Source organism: Chelmon rostratus, chromosome 6 (genome assembly GCF_017976325.1).
Source record: "Chelmon rostratus isolate fCheRos1 chromosome 6, fCheRos1.pri, whole genome shotgun sequence".
In the NCBI taxonomy this organism is placed as follows: domain Eukaryota; kingdom Metazoa; phylum Chordata; class Actinopteri; order Chaetodontiformes; family Chaetodontidae; genus Chelmon; species Chelmon rostratus.
The window spans coordinates 28,702,774-28,716,992 of NC_055663.1; the positions used below are offsets into that span (position 1 = coordinate 28,702,774).

The window sequence follows — 14,219 nt, forward strand, 5'->3', positions numbered from 1 at the left end:
TAGTTCACTGACAGTCGGCTCACAGACAGTCGGCTCACTGACAGTCAGCTCAAAGACAGTCAGCTCAAAGACACTCGGCTCACTGACACTCGGCTCACTGACAGTCAGCTCACAGAGAGTCGGTTCACTGACAGTCGGTCCTGTATTGTTCAGTTCTGAGGACGAGTTCTTCTGCACCACAAAGGGAAATATTACTCCACTACATTTGTCTGACAGCTTTAGTTACTAGTTACTTTACTTCACTCTTCACATTAAATAAAACACACACTATTATTGTGTTTCTGTGTGTTTTTGGCTTGTTTTCCTTCTTTATAAAGGCCGGACTGGCTGTCAGCAGTTCCACTAAACAACTGTTTGGTTCAACAGTTTCATGTAATTTTCCTCCTCGTCTCATCTCACCATATCTCATCTAACGCTTCAGTTTCTATGAATTCCTTCCAGCTGTAATCTCTCCGGTTCTCGTCCCCGTGTTTCTCTGCTGGAGGGAAAGCTTCTGTCATCCAGGTTTTCTGCCCTGATATCAGGCTGCGTCTGTCTGTCAGTCCGTGTTCAGGGTTTAGTCGGTAGATTTTATCATGACTGCAGACTTTAGATTCCTCCAACACTTTTTTTTTCCAGTCTGTGCTCAGAAAGCGGAAACAACCACGACTTTAGAAATACACTGAATCCAAGAAACAGAAGAAAAGGACAAGCAGCATCAGTCTACACGACAATAAACATGGAATACGCTCATTCGTTAAAGAGGAGATTAAAGACGGTCTCAGTGTTCCAGAACACAAAACAAACATAATATATTTTGTGGGGGAGGTCTTGATCGATATCAGTGACTCAGCCTGAAGTGCTGAAGGTTCAGGTTTAAATCTTTACTCTGCTTTCATTGGTTCATTCCATCATCAGCTTTCCTCTGGTTTGAGTTAACAGTTACTCTGCAGATCAAGTTTCACACCACAAAATATAAAATATAATATCAGGGAATTATTTTACTACAGGTCAATCAGTAAGACTTTACAGAGGGGCAGAGATACACAAGCTACCCAGCAGTACTGAATATAAAGAAAAAAATAAGATAAATAAATGAATAAATAACTACGAGTGTGTGTGTGTGTGTGTGTGTGTATATATATATATCAGTCTGTATTTAGGGGTACTTAAAGCTGATCCAGTTTACCTGATCTATAACATTTTTGTACTTTTACTTTTAGATAGATAGATAGATAGATAGATAGATAGATAGATATACTTTATTCATTCCAAGCTGGGAAATTGCAGTGCAGCAGCAGCATTGCACACAGTGAAATAAGTGATAAATTGTGAAATAAGACTATATAGAGCAAACTATACATAATAAAATATCAAAAAAAGTAAACAGTAGTCATGAAAAAGTATGGCACAAACAAGAATATCTACAGCAAATGGCAGCGTGTAGAAAATAAAGTGTACCATGACTGTAAGCATACACACAGTGAAAAAAGTGAAAAATTTGTGAAATGGGACTATAAAGAACAAACTATATATAATAAAATATCAAAATAGCAAGCAGTAAAAAATATATACATAATAATAAAATAGCAAAAGTAGCAAACGGTACTTTTACACGAGGAAAGGATTTGAATAGTTCGTCCACCGCTGCTGTTTAACTATTATTTCTTCATAGGAGACTTTTTCTTGTGTCATGAAGTCCAGCAGCAGAAACACTTTCCTTCGCTCCATCATCATCACCTGTTTTTACATCCAGCTGGCCTTCATGAGCCGAGTCATCAGACCCTCAGTCTTAGTAAATAATCGGTAAATCAGAGAGTTGGTGAGAAAAATGTCACGGATGTGATATTTTTGCTGTAATTTGCTGCAGATTCTGTAAATATTCATCACAGTTTTGTCTAGTTTAAAAGAAAAATTCACACAGAGGTTTTAAATGAGTCCAGTTGTCTTTGTGACTCGTTACAGTCCATCGTTCCTTTTAGCACCACAGCTTCATTTCCTCATTTCATCATCAGATATCCGACTCGGGCTTCGTCTCATATGTTTCAGTTTAGTTACTGCAGTCGTTCTCTGCTGTGGTCATGCATTACTTCACTGGGTAGATTTCCAATTTATTTCACTGTTCTTCACTGGTCTCATCGCTATTTATCCATTTATAGTGTCTTATTCCCACCATGTGACACACATCTGTTCCTTCAGTCATCATCATCATTTTTATTGCCTCGTCCTCTTATTTATCACATAATTTCAGTTCATTCAGATCAGTTCTGAAAAGACTGACTTGGGCTTCATCCATTTTCTCTTTCCATCATTCATCACAGTGTTGGAATCCTCATTCATTACCCAGCCTTGTAATTCATTACTTATTAATATCAGATAATGACACAGATTCAGATTTAGCAGCTTTTTCTCTCTGCAGTCGTTCTGTCGTCTTTCAGCCGTCTGAGACTTTGGATCAGACTGTTCTGTGTTGGATTTTCTGATCTCAGGTGAATCCGATCCCTCAGATCCATCCAGTTGGTACAGAATCTCCTCCTCCTACAGTTTATTATTGCTTATGTAAGTCTGCATCAGTCGAGCAGCTGCAGGCTTCGTTACAGGAGCCAAGTCTTTGTGAAAGCCTTTACTCAGGAGAGTTCCCTCCAGACTCAATTTCATGCTCAGCTCAAATTAGTTCCCACATATAAAAGCATCAAAACGAAGCAGGGACGTCCCAGCACAGGATGGAACATACACAACGTTATGCAACAGCAGGGATATTTTATCTTCTCTCACAAAGTGTGTTTTTACAGTCTGAAACTGCAGATTCTCCAGCAATGACCAGACAACAGCCTGACAGCCTGACCCAATGACAGTCTGACCCAACAACAGCCTGACCCAATGACAGTCTGACCCAACAACAGCCTGACCCAATGACAGCCTGACCCAACAACAGTCTGACCCAACAACAGTCTGACCCAACAACAGCCTGACCCAATGACAGTCTGACCCAACAACAGTCTGACCCAACAACAGCCTGACCCAACAACAGTCTGACCCAACAACAGCCTGACCCAACAACAGTCTGACCCAATGACAGCCTGACCCAACAACAGTCTGACCCAACAACAGCCTGACCCAACAACAGTCTGACCCAATGACAGCCTGACCCAACAACAGTCTGACCCAACAACAGTCTGACCCAACAACAGCCTGACAGCCTGACCCAATGACAGCCTGACCCAACAACAGTCTGACCCAACAACAGCCTGACCCAACAACAGTCTGACCCAATGACAGCCTGACCCAACAACAGTCTGACCCAACAACAGTCTGACCCAACAACAGCCTGACCCAATGACAGTCTGACCCAACAACAGCCTGACAGCCTGACCCAATGACAGCCTGACCCAACAACAGTCTGACCCAACAACAGCCTGACCCAACAACAGCCTGACCCAATGACAGCCTGACCCAACAACAGTCTGACCCAATGACAGCCTGACCCAACAACAGTCTGACCCAACAACAGTCTGACCAAATGACAGTCTGACCCAACAACAGTCTGACCCAACAACAGTCTGACCAAATGACAGTCTGACCCAACAACAGTCTGACCCAACAACAGTCTGACCCAACAACAGTCTGACCAAATGACAGCCTGACCCAACAACAGTCTGACCAAATGACAGCCTGACCCAACAACAGTCTGACCCAACAACAGCCTGACCCAACAACAGTCTGACCCAACAACAGTCTGACCAAATGACAGCCTGACCCAACAACAGTCTGACCCAACAACAGCCTGACCCAACAACAGTCTGACCCAACAACAGTCTGACCAAATGACAGCCTGACCCAACAACAGTCTGACCAAATGACAGTCTGACCCAACAACAGCCTGACCCAACAACAGCCTGACCCAACAACAGCCTGACAGCCTGACCCAATGACAGCCTGAGCCAGCAGCAGCCTGACCCAGCAACAGTCTGACCCAACAACACCCTGACCCAATGACAGCCTGACCCAACAACATCCTGACAGCGTGACCCAACAACATCCTAACAGCCTGACCCAGCAATATTGTGCAGTCCGAACCTGGCAGACGGCGTCAGATGCTTCAAATCGAATGCTTCTCGGACGGTTGAACAGCATCTTCAACCACCTTTCTGATGTCGGAACTGAGGGCAACGATTTCTGAAGCTTTCTGAAATCAAAAATCTGACAATGACAATGATTGATCAGCTGTGCAGAGGTGTGAACTTCTCTCTCACACACACACACACATCTCAAGCCTACAGGATGAGCATATGATAAACATGGAGGGCTCCTTTAAACCAGAGAGAGAAGCAGGGTTGTTCTGTAGTTTTTATGTCTGTCTACCTGCTGGGACAGGATGAGGTCAACAGGGTTTTATTAACAAAACCTACCAACTTTGTGCCATTTCCTTTGAAGTAGCAGCTGCACATCAGGACGTTAGGTAGTATTTCATAAAGGGTGTTTCTTCTTTATTGTGACTTTAAGCAGCCAGATCATCCCTCTCAGGGTCTAACAGAAGCCCGTCAGCTGGCTTTGAGCTGTGTGTGGTGGCAGTTATCAGCTCGTATCATCTCAGCTGCTCGCCAGCTTCACAGCTGCTGCTGTTTCACCTCGTTGCCTCTGAGTTTTACATCCGGACGAGAAGGTTTTCTTTCTGGCTGGCCGGTCCGGTCCGGTCTGTGTCTCCCATGCGGGGATGAGGTTGAAAAGAGCTGAACTCTGGTTTCTCCCTCCACTGCTGCTCCAGCCGAGGACAATAAACTTTACAAACACATTCAGCCTTTGTGATTTTGACACAACCTTCCTGCATTGTGTCCGTACCTCTGCTGGAAAATGATTTATTGCATCATCGCATATCAGCACAGGTTTCCACCAGGTAACTAATTAACATGAGGGCCAATGAAAAGATATACAAACATCATTGATCAAAAAAACCCACGGATAAATACGAATGAAGTACCGAGAATTGACTCATTCATTTCCTTTTTACGAACTGCTCGGCTTCACACTCGGCCTCTTCTGAGACCTTTCATGCCACTGTAATCTGTAATTCCCTGTTTAAAGAATCATTCCAGTTTAACTAACTCACAGTGTCTATAAACACTCTTCATCCCTCTTTGGAGTTTTCATGTTTTATTCTGTTACAACATTGAATTGATTTGGCTTTTTTTGTCACTGGCCATTTGATGTGCATTGTCTTCGTCTGAGGATGTCACTGGCGACTCAGTATTTCTTCAGTGAAAGAAGAACAAAGAACAGCACTGAAAGAGTTTCCAAGGAAGACTTCTCAGATGGTTCAGTGGAACAAACCATGTGGTCTGTCAGGTTAGTGAAGCACAAAAACCACTAACATGTTGGTCCGCCTCTATCTGACTTCCTGTCTGTGGCTCTCAGCTCACTGGTTCCTGCTGAAGATGTAAACCTTTAAAACATTTAGTTTCATGTTTAAAAGCTTCAGTAGTTTCCTCAAACAGCTGCTCACTGTGGCTTTTAATCAAACAAACAGGAGGAAATAGAGCTTCTATTGGGACTATTTTCAGCGGCGTAAGAATCCACAGTTGGTGCTGTAGTGAGTGTTTGTGGCAGCAGGACGGTGTGTGTGTGGGGGGGTTATACGTTTACACGTTTATACATGTGTTAGGAGACACATTCATGGCTGCACTGGCTGAAGGGCAGCTGTCTGTTGAACCGTTGTGATGTTTCATGTCTTTACCCTGGAAGAATCTCCCTCCTCCTCCCATCGTGTAATTCTCTCTTTGGCGCTCGGCTACCTGAGATTGTATTAACAGGCCGGACATTCGTCAAACTGCCATCATTCATATTCACCCCCCCCCCCTCAGCTGGAATGCTGCCGTGTTTCAGATTAATTTAAAGAAACACTGGTGAGATGACAGACTTTTAACCCTGACTGCAGCGACTCAGCGGATCCTCCTCAAACAGATCACTGATTGTTGTTTTTCTGTTTGCAGGATGAGAAGAACCAGGTGCTGACCACCAACATCTGGCTGCAGCTGGTGAGTTCTCTTCTTGAATTTGGTGTCAAAGTCAGTGTGAAGATCATCAGAAGAGTTTGATTTCTGTTTCCTGTGGTCAGAAGTTAGGTTTGCTTCTTGAAAAAGTTCCTGGTTTCTACAGTGGAAACAGGTCAGAGGCATTTCCCTCCAGAACTTTCTGAATAGAAACGAGCACAGTCTATTTCCTGTGTCAGCCTCTAGGAGCCATTAAAGCTTCTGCACCTCCAGGTGTTTGTCTTTGTGTGGAGGGCTGAAGCTCAGCCACTGGCTCTGCTTAACTCATGTATATTAACTGATGTAAGAAAGGACAAAACAAGCATTCAAAGCTAAGTTCTCCTGATCAGCTAACTGTAAGTCAGTAAATAAACTGTGTCTCAGCCGTTATTTTTACAGGAACAAAACCAGGTTTTCAGTTTGCCTCCATGAGCACAAGAAGTCTGTTATTAACTGACTGTTAACAATTTCCTATCAATGAACTTGTTCAGTGAAATCACTTTTTTATTACAGTTTACATGAACTATTTAACAACATACAGGCATAGTGACAGAGCAACGATCCATCACACAGTTTTAATGGATCACCAGTGGGTCAAAATCTCTTCTGGCCCCCCGTCCAGCCTCCCTCTGCTGTCACACCGCTCTCCTGGCTTTGGCCTACAGGTCCATCACAGAAAATGAAACCTGTGTCACTTCCAGCCGTTACAGATGGGACTATTTGTGCCGGTCGGCCGCCGGGGAAGGCGTGTAAAATGAGTCTGGGGGAAAGAGACCAAGCAAACATTGATAATAAATGGAAGCCTGCAGCCACATCATCCCATCCTTCCTTCAGTTCGGCTTCCAGAGGGACTCTGGGGGAATCGCAGTACTCCAGCTCGGGTACTTGACCCAGATAAGTTTGCTGTGATGGAGAAAACTCGATCCAGCAGGCAGCGAACAGAACAGAGTGCCAAATCCTTTTTTCTGTTTCCACACATATTTCGTCTGTTGTGCCGCTCGCTGTGTCGGAGTCGTCGGTTCAACACCTCGCGCCTCGCACCACAGCGCTGTTCTGATATCAGCTCCTGCAGCTTCTTTGTTCATTTTAACTTCATCTCACGCTATAAAAAGCTGCTTTTGCCAGGCAGGACTGACTCTGGTGTGAATGTCAGCGCTAATGAAGAGCGTAGCAATTCATTAGAGAGCTTCCTAAAGCCATTTCATGCAGCTGTCCAAATTTAATTAGGTTTCATATCAGGTCCTGTGGAATGTGTGTTTGTAAAGTGGTGATGCACTAATCCGGCCTAATCTGCTCCTCTCAGACGGAAAGGTTGGTTCCTTCCCCGGAGACTCGGCATTTCCTCTCTGCAGCAGCCCCCCCGGACCAACTAGTCTCTTAGCCTAATTTAATTTGGCGTTTGCCTCTCCTCCTCCTCCTCCTCCTCCTCCTCTGCTGCTGCTGTTGGAGTCATTGTGTTTTTCTGTGCAGAGGAAGAACGTCTGTAAGCATGAGGAGACATCTCTGCACCGCGAGCTGTGAGGGCTTTTTAATGTCACCGTGCTACTGCGGCTTTTACAAGTTATTCTTCTGGCAAACGAGAAAACTTTCACTCACTCGGCTGTGATGCTGGCTAGGCTCAAGGTACTGGACTCAAATGCACGACTCAGACACTTCTTTCAAAACAAAAAGGCTTCAGGCCGATTTATTAAACAAACTCAAATTGCTTTCACAGAAATAGAAACGAAGGATATCAAAAATACTAAAGTACAACAAAAGGCGCTAAGGATATTCTCTGATGTCAAAAACCAAAAACAAGACTCTTTACTGATTGTGGATTCATGAGGACAAACGCTGGACTGACGTGTAACACAGGGCTGGCACGAGACAATCTGGCACAGGACAGGGGAAACGCAGACAATATATACACGAGGTAACAAGGAACAGGTGGAGACGATCAGGGCGGGGCAGACAATCAGACACTCGGGAAACACCAGGAAGTCAAGGGCCTGAAACGAGAGGAGAGTTAGTTTTCACAATAAGACAGGAAGTGCGAGACACAGACCAGACAACAGTGAACAACACCTCAACAGACCCAACAAGACATAACATCAGCGACTAAAACCAGAATCAATGTCAACATTTTGGAGCAGAGTTCTTCCTTAAGGGCTCATCAAGAGCTTGGTTTTCTAATGTTTCAACTACTTTGTAGAGTATTCTTTTCAGTTGGTGTCCAGAAGCGTATCCCTGAGCTCAACACGCGTGTAAACATATAAAATGCACATTTATCAAATGAGACAAAAGGAAAACATGAAAGTACACAGTGGTTTAACAGCTGATAATGAATTTTACAAAGTCGTCCATACAACCCAGCCAGAGGTTGCTTTGAGCTAGATGATGGATGCTAACATTCTCACAGCAATGATGCTAACATGCTGCTGTCCAGCAGGTGTAATGTTCGCCATGGTCACCGTCTCTGTCGTGTTATTTGCTATTGAGCAGAGAACACAAAGTCCAGCTGAGGCTGATGTGTCGTTAGTTCTGCAGGTGTTTGATCATTAATTAAAGTGTTGGACTCTCTCTAAAAATGAACCCTCTCCATTCTGGCCAAGAATGAGTGAACAGGGAATGAATGAGTTTTCTTGTAGCTTTGATTTTAATGACCATTTCCTGCAGCGTCAGCATGAAGACAAACTTTAAGCTCTTTGAGCTCCTCAGTCCTCAGTCTGCTGCCGGCTCCTCTGGCAGGCTCGTATTGGGTCTCTGGAGCCGACAGTTGGTCTTTACATGGTTGAAAAGGAAGAATTAAAATACCCTCGGAGATCCAAAAATAACCAATAATTCTGTGAGGGAAGATAATCCTGTTATAAAATACAGAATCTGTACAAAATAAATCCCTGATGAAGCATCTCCACCCTCGACTGTTTCAGGATTCTGTCGATGAACTACCTGAATGTCCTTTTCTTCCTCTCTGAATCTCTTTGAACCTCGTCTCATTGCATCAGTTCGACTTCACTCCTGTGCAGCGTGACGTTTCTTTTGGTCTCGTCTTGTTCTCACTCTTTGAACCTTTTTTAGACACGAGACAAGAGAGCACAGAAATCCTCACCTGCCCATTAAAAATACATGTCAGTGCTTGTTATGCTTCTCATCCTGCTCCCGGTATCTGGATGCTCGTCTCGGTGCCTGTTGCTACGGTTTTAACTGAAAGGTAACGATGCAATTTAATGCTGAAAGTAATGTTTCTGTTTGTTCTTAACATCAGCTTTATTATTATTGTGGTTTGCAGACAGACATTAAGGGCACTGATCTGAATATTCTCATGTTTCTCTTAAAGAAAACAGAGAACTATTCCTTTAGAAAAAGTCTGGAGATTCAGTCCTTAAAGTATAAATGTCATAACTGAATCAGCAGGCAGATGTTAATGCACACAAGTAGTCTGATTACATTTATCTGATGACTGTGCTGTTCCCCCGTCATGAATCTAACATCCAGGTTACTGCAGCTCGTTAGCGCTGACTACGATGTGACGCTTTAAAAAGCGATGGTATTGAAAACAGATTTTGTATCGTGCATGTGAACACCATCACTGCTTCATGCTGAGCTGCTGGCTGAGATGAAAGTGATGCGACTAAATTGAAAAAAGTTCCAGAAGTCATCAGACGTGTTTCGGACAAAACTTCAGAATCTCGTCTTGGGATTTTCGGCGATGTCTCTGCGACGGTTCTGCTTTCAACAGATTCCTCTGGAGAAAACATGTCAGCTCAGTGGCAGGAAGTAAACAAGGCCGGGAGAGATGCGTGCGACCTTCAGCCTTCACGGCCTCAAACCGTCAGCGCAGACCAAAGAGCTCAGAGAGGCCCTGACATGTAACGAGGGCCGAGTCGGTCGCAGGAGCTGCGTATGCAAATGAGACATCAGCACAGTCCTGATGCCTGCTGGCAGCACGCTCTGCTCTCTCACAGCCGCCCAAAAACACACAACAATGGCTGTTACATAAGATCCGTCGCTGTAATCTAGATCTCACCAGCAGAAATATGGAGGTCAAACAAAGATGAGCTGCATCTTATCAGCTGCTTACAGAACTCTTGAAATGATGGCTTACTTCAGCCTGTTAGAAGTCCACAGATCAGACCTTTGCTTTGGTCGTATTCTTTCAACAGGGACAGAGCACATTAAAAAACTGCTCTAGATGCACCAGAATTAACCAGAGCTCTGTTAGTCCCAGTCTCTGGACAGATGCAAAATTACAACGAATGAAAGGCAAAATATTCATTTTCGTAAATAAAAATAACACAAGGCATCATTATGCTAGAATATTAGCCAGGTGCTAATTAAAACATGCAACACAGAAGCACAAAATTCACAACAGTGACATGAGGAATATTAAAACTGGAGCAGGAAACATGGTACAACACCTGAACGCTCACTACCTGACTCCTGCTGGAGGAGGAGTCGAAGAGAGAGCGCTGAGAGAGGAGGAGCGATATTCTAATGAATATAGAACTTAACAAGTCACATGAACACAAGCAAAACATCCGTCATGATCAAAAACTTCAGCCTGAATCGGCTTCCTGACCTGCAGGTACCGCTCACTGCTGATCCAGAGTCTGTGGATCTTTGAGAGGAGGTGTGAGCAGCACCGTCTCGTGGTGTCTTCTAGCTCGAGCATTTGTTTTGGAAGTGAGTGAAAGAACGACCGACCTGATTTTTGAGTATTTTGGAGTATTTTTCTTTTTAACGAGCTGTTTGCGGGGTGATGAGGTCGTGTGTCTCTCTGTGGTTATGAAATATTAATAACTGTAACATGACGATGGTGAAACAGTAACATTAGATTACATGGAAGCAGCTAACAGATCACCTGCTAACAGTGCTTGTTGAGACAGCTGAAGTGATCAGTTTTTTTACATGTTGGAGGAAGATGGCCAATCAGGATCAGCTTTGAATCCTTTCAGATCTCGCAGTTCTCTCCTTCTGTTGGATGAATAACTATGAGAACTGCATGAAGGTCTCGTTTGCTGATGTGGGTCATATAGACTCATCAGCACTGAGGCTGGTTTGAAGCCGGTTGAAAACTCCTTGTAGTACGTTTGTGTCTGAAAACATGAATCGTTTGTGTCCAGCAGGATCTAAAAAGTCTGTTTTGTTGGACAGAAGTTGGGGTTAGAGTGTTCATCAGCATTAATGTCTCTGTGTGGCTGTGTTTGCAGTATTGGACAGATTTCTACCTGCAGTGGAACATGTCCGACTATCCAGGTGTGACCAACGTCAGATTCCCCGACAGCCAGATCTGGAGGCCCGACATCCTGCTGTACAACAGGTACTCAAGTCACCGCTGCTGTGTTCACTGCTCATTACAAGCTTAAAGGGACAGTTCAGAGTGTTTGAAGGGAGGTTTTATGAGGTCAGTGCATACTCAGTTTGTTTGTGGGACTTCTGTGTTTTAAAGGGTTTGTTCAGGACAGCAGGACGTCCACTGCATGTGATCCACTGACCCCACTTACAATAAGAAGAATCGAACCCACAGCATCATCTGAAGCCGCTTGCTTTGTTGTCGTCCTGTCGACTAAAGGCTGACACGCCGCTCTGTATTTACTGTATAGATCAGGGGTCACCAACCTTTTTGAAACCGAGAGCTACTTCCTGGCTACTGATTAATGCGAAGGGCTACCAGTTTGATACACACTTCTGAAATAACCAATTTGCTCAATTTAACCATATGTTATTAATAATAATTAACAATATTTATCTGTGAGAAGGCACTGATCATGTTGATGATTTCTCACAATAAATATCATTATCAGTAATTTAACAAGATAGGAAACAGATAAATATCAATATGCACTTATTAATTATAGTTATTATTAATAATAACACTTTATTTCTATATTTTCTTCAAGTGCAGGTGTTTTACAAAATTAACTTTTTCAAATGATCGCTTCTAAAACAGTCCCAGGAAAAAAATCACAATGTCCCATTTTCAATATTATGAATTATTTTGCACCATTTGTACGAATAATAAATCATGTAAATTACAAAAATCAACCACCTGCACCTCGCCACGGTCCAGCTGGTCGGCCAAGTTCCCGGACGTCGCCGACACCCTTCTTACCGTTGTAGTCGCCCCCAGTTGAACATCGGAGGAGTGGAGATTACACCGGTTCCATATTTCTCGTCTTCAAGTACAGTTTTAGCAATTCTTTGACAACCTCCCGTCTGAAAAGGCCTCCTTCATCGTGAAAATGATATGTTTGCTTTCTTTTTTCAGTCATCTCCTAATTTTCGCTGCGCCCGTTAACTTGTTTCCACCATGTATGATCTCCATCAAACGCTACGTTGTGCTCATGCGCACAATGCTGACCTTTGAACTATACTAGGTCAGAGTTCATTTATGTTAAACATTTTTTTTTTAATATATTGTCATTTCCAGTTTACATGTATGCGTGATTTAACAAGAATAGCAACTGAAAAAAATAACTGGTAAGTGGCGCTATTTGATCTATTTTTAGAACAGGCAGGCGGGCAACTCATGTGGTCCTGAGGGGCGACCTGGTGCCCGCGGGCACCGTGTTGGTGATCCCTGGTATAGATACAGAAACATGGCGTCATCCCTCCAACTTCCTGAACGTCTAAACTGTCGTTCACTCCGGCTCTACTGAATTTTCTTCTTCGCGATGTCAGAGAAGGAACAACAGGATCAATCAGTCTCTGGTAGATTGAGGATGTTTCGGTTCATGGGCCTGAACGAGGACTCACTCGGTTCAGTTTATTTTCGTCCCTCAGTTCTGACTCAGTGAACAAGCTAATTCAGCGAACGCCGTCCTGTTATCAGCGCTAAAGACAGATCGTCTCTCTGTCGGGATTAATACCTCGCCGTTAACACACACATCAGAGCTGCTGGCTGTGGGAGGCTCATTAACTGAGCAGCCCTCAGGAGCGTGGGGGGGGGGTAACATTGATCTGGCCGGCTTTAATGAGAGGGGGCACTGAACGGGACCAGAGACCGACTGAATTATTACCGGGCACTGGGTCAACTTACTGTAGTTTCACTTCTGGGCTTTCTTCCTCCAGACAGTTTGTACACATCCTACGAACAGGATGACGGACAGAAAGGTGATGCTCCTGCGATCGACGATTTTTAACACGAGGAAACCGCCATGTACTTTTTCTGAAGCGTTCCTCGCACAGCCCGACCAGAACCAGATCTTTGAGGCCACTATCAATATTTACTCATGTAAAGTGATCTGATGGTGATAAACTGGCTGGTAACTAACGGTCTTGACGTTTATCCGTGATTTGTTTTCATTGTTTTCTTGTGGCCATGATAAATACTGCGTCTCTGTCATTTTGTTCCTCCTCATCTGACATCTCTGCACTGTGACGTCTTACAGTTACCAACATACCATCATGACACACCAGCACATCAGCCTGGCTCGTCAGTCCAGTCAGTGGTCCAGTCCAGTGTGTCCTCCTCCCAGTCCCAGTGGACCAGCCTAGAAAACCTCCAGAGGGAGGCCTTCAGGGGCATCTTGTCAGATCTCACCTGGTTTCTTTCACCGTGAAGGAACTGCAGCTCTGCTCCGAGTAGACTACTTCCTCTGGAAGTCTGAGCTCCTCAACTTGTTTCAAAGGTCGAGCCTACAAAGCTTCCAAAGGAAACTCACTTCAGCTGTTTGTGAGGGTCGACTGGTAAATTACGAGCCTTGCCTTCACTTCATTACTGCTGACGCCGCGCCAGTCTACCTGTTGATCCATCTTACTCTCATTCATTAACAACAACACCTGAACTCCCAAACCAACGGGGGCAGTCGAACATTTCCCAGCCAGCAGAATCTCTTCTGCCAAAAAGAGATCTCAATTCAACCTGCTCTCACCATCTTCTTTTCCTCAATATGAGATCATCACATTTATTTTCTGACCAACATTCATCCTCAAAAGCAAGAATTCAAAGACGATCTGCTCTTTGGAAAAAGAGGAAAACACTATTTTCTCTCTGAAATAAGAAAAACTCTTTGTTCACTTTGACCGGATGTGTTGCAGGTCAACAGGTTGCCTTCACTGCGAAGATGATGTTATATTGATGGTTTAGTGATGAAGAAGACAAACAGCTGTAAAGTCAGAGATGTGTTGTTTTTGGAGGGGGTCACAGATCTGTGCTGAAAAGCTTCAGTTTCTGCTGTGATATATGGTTTCCAGTCTGTGTGGACACTGTAATGTGTCGTTTGAGAGGACATG

At 44.0% G+C, this 14,219-nt stretch overlaps 1 protein-coding gene across 2 annotated transcripts in view; it reads left to right on the plus strand.

Moving 5' to 3' along the window:
- The window catches only part of LOC121607949 (neuronal acetylcholine receptor subunit alpha-7), a 28,996-nt gene that overhangs the window by 4,197 nt on the left and 10,580 nt on the right, over positions 1–14,219 (plus strand). The window contains exons 3-4 of one of the 2 annotated variants that reach the window (XM_041939018.1): positions 5,967–6,011; positions 11,195–11,304. In XM_041939018.1, the coding sequence (XP_041794952.1) occupies positions 5,967–6,011; positions 11,195–11,304 (155 nt within the window). Of the gene's footprint in view, positions 1–5,966; positions 6,012–7,499; positions 7,629–11,194; positions 11,305–14,219 lie in introns of those variants that run through there. The other variant, XM_041939019.1, reaches the window with a different exon arrangement.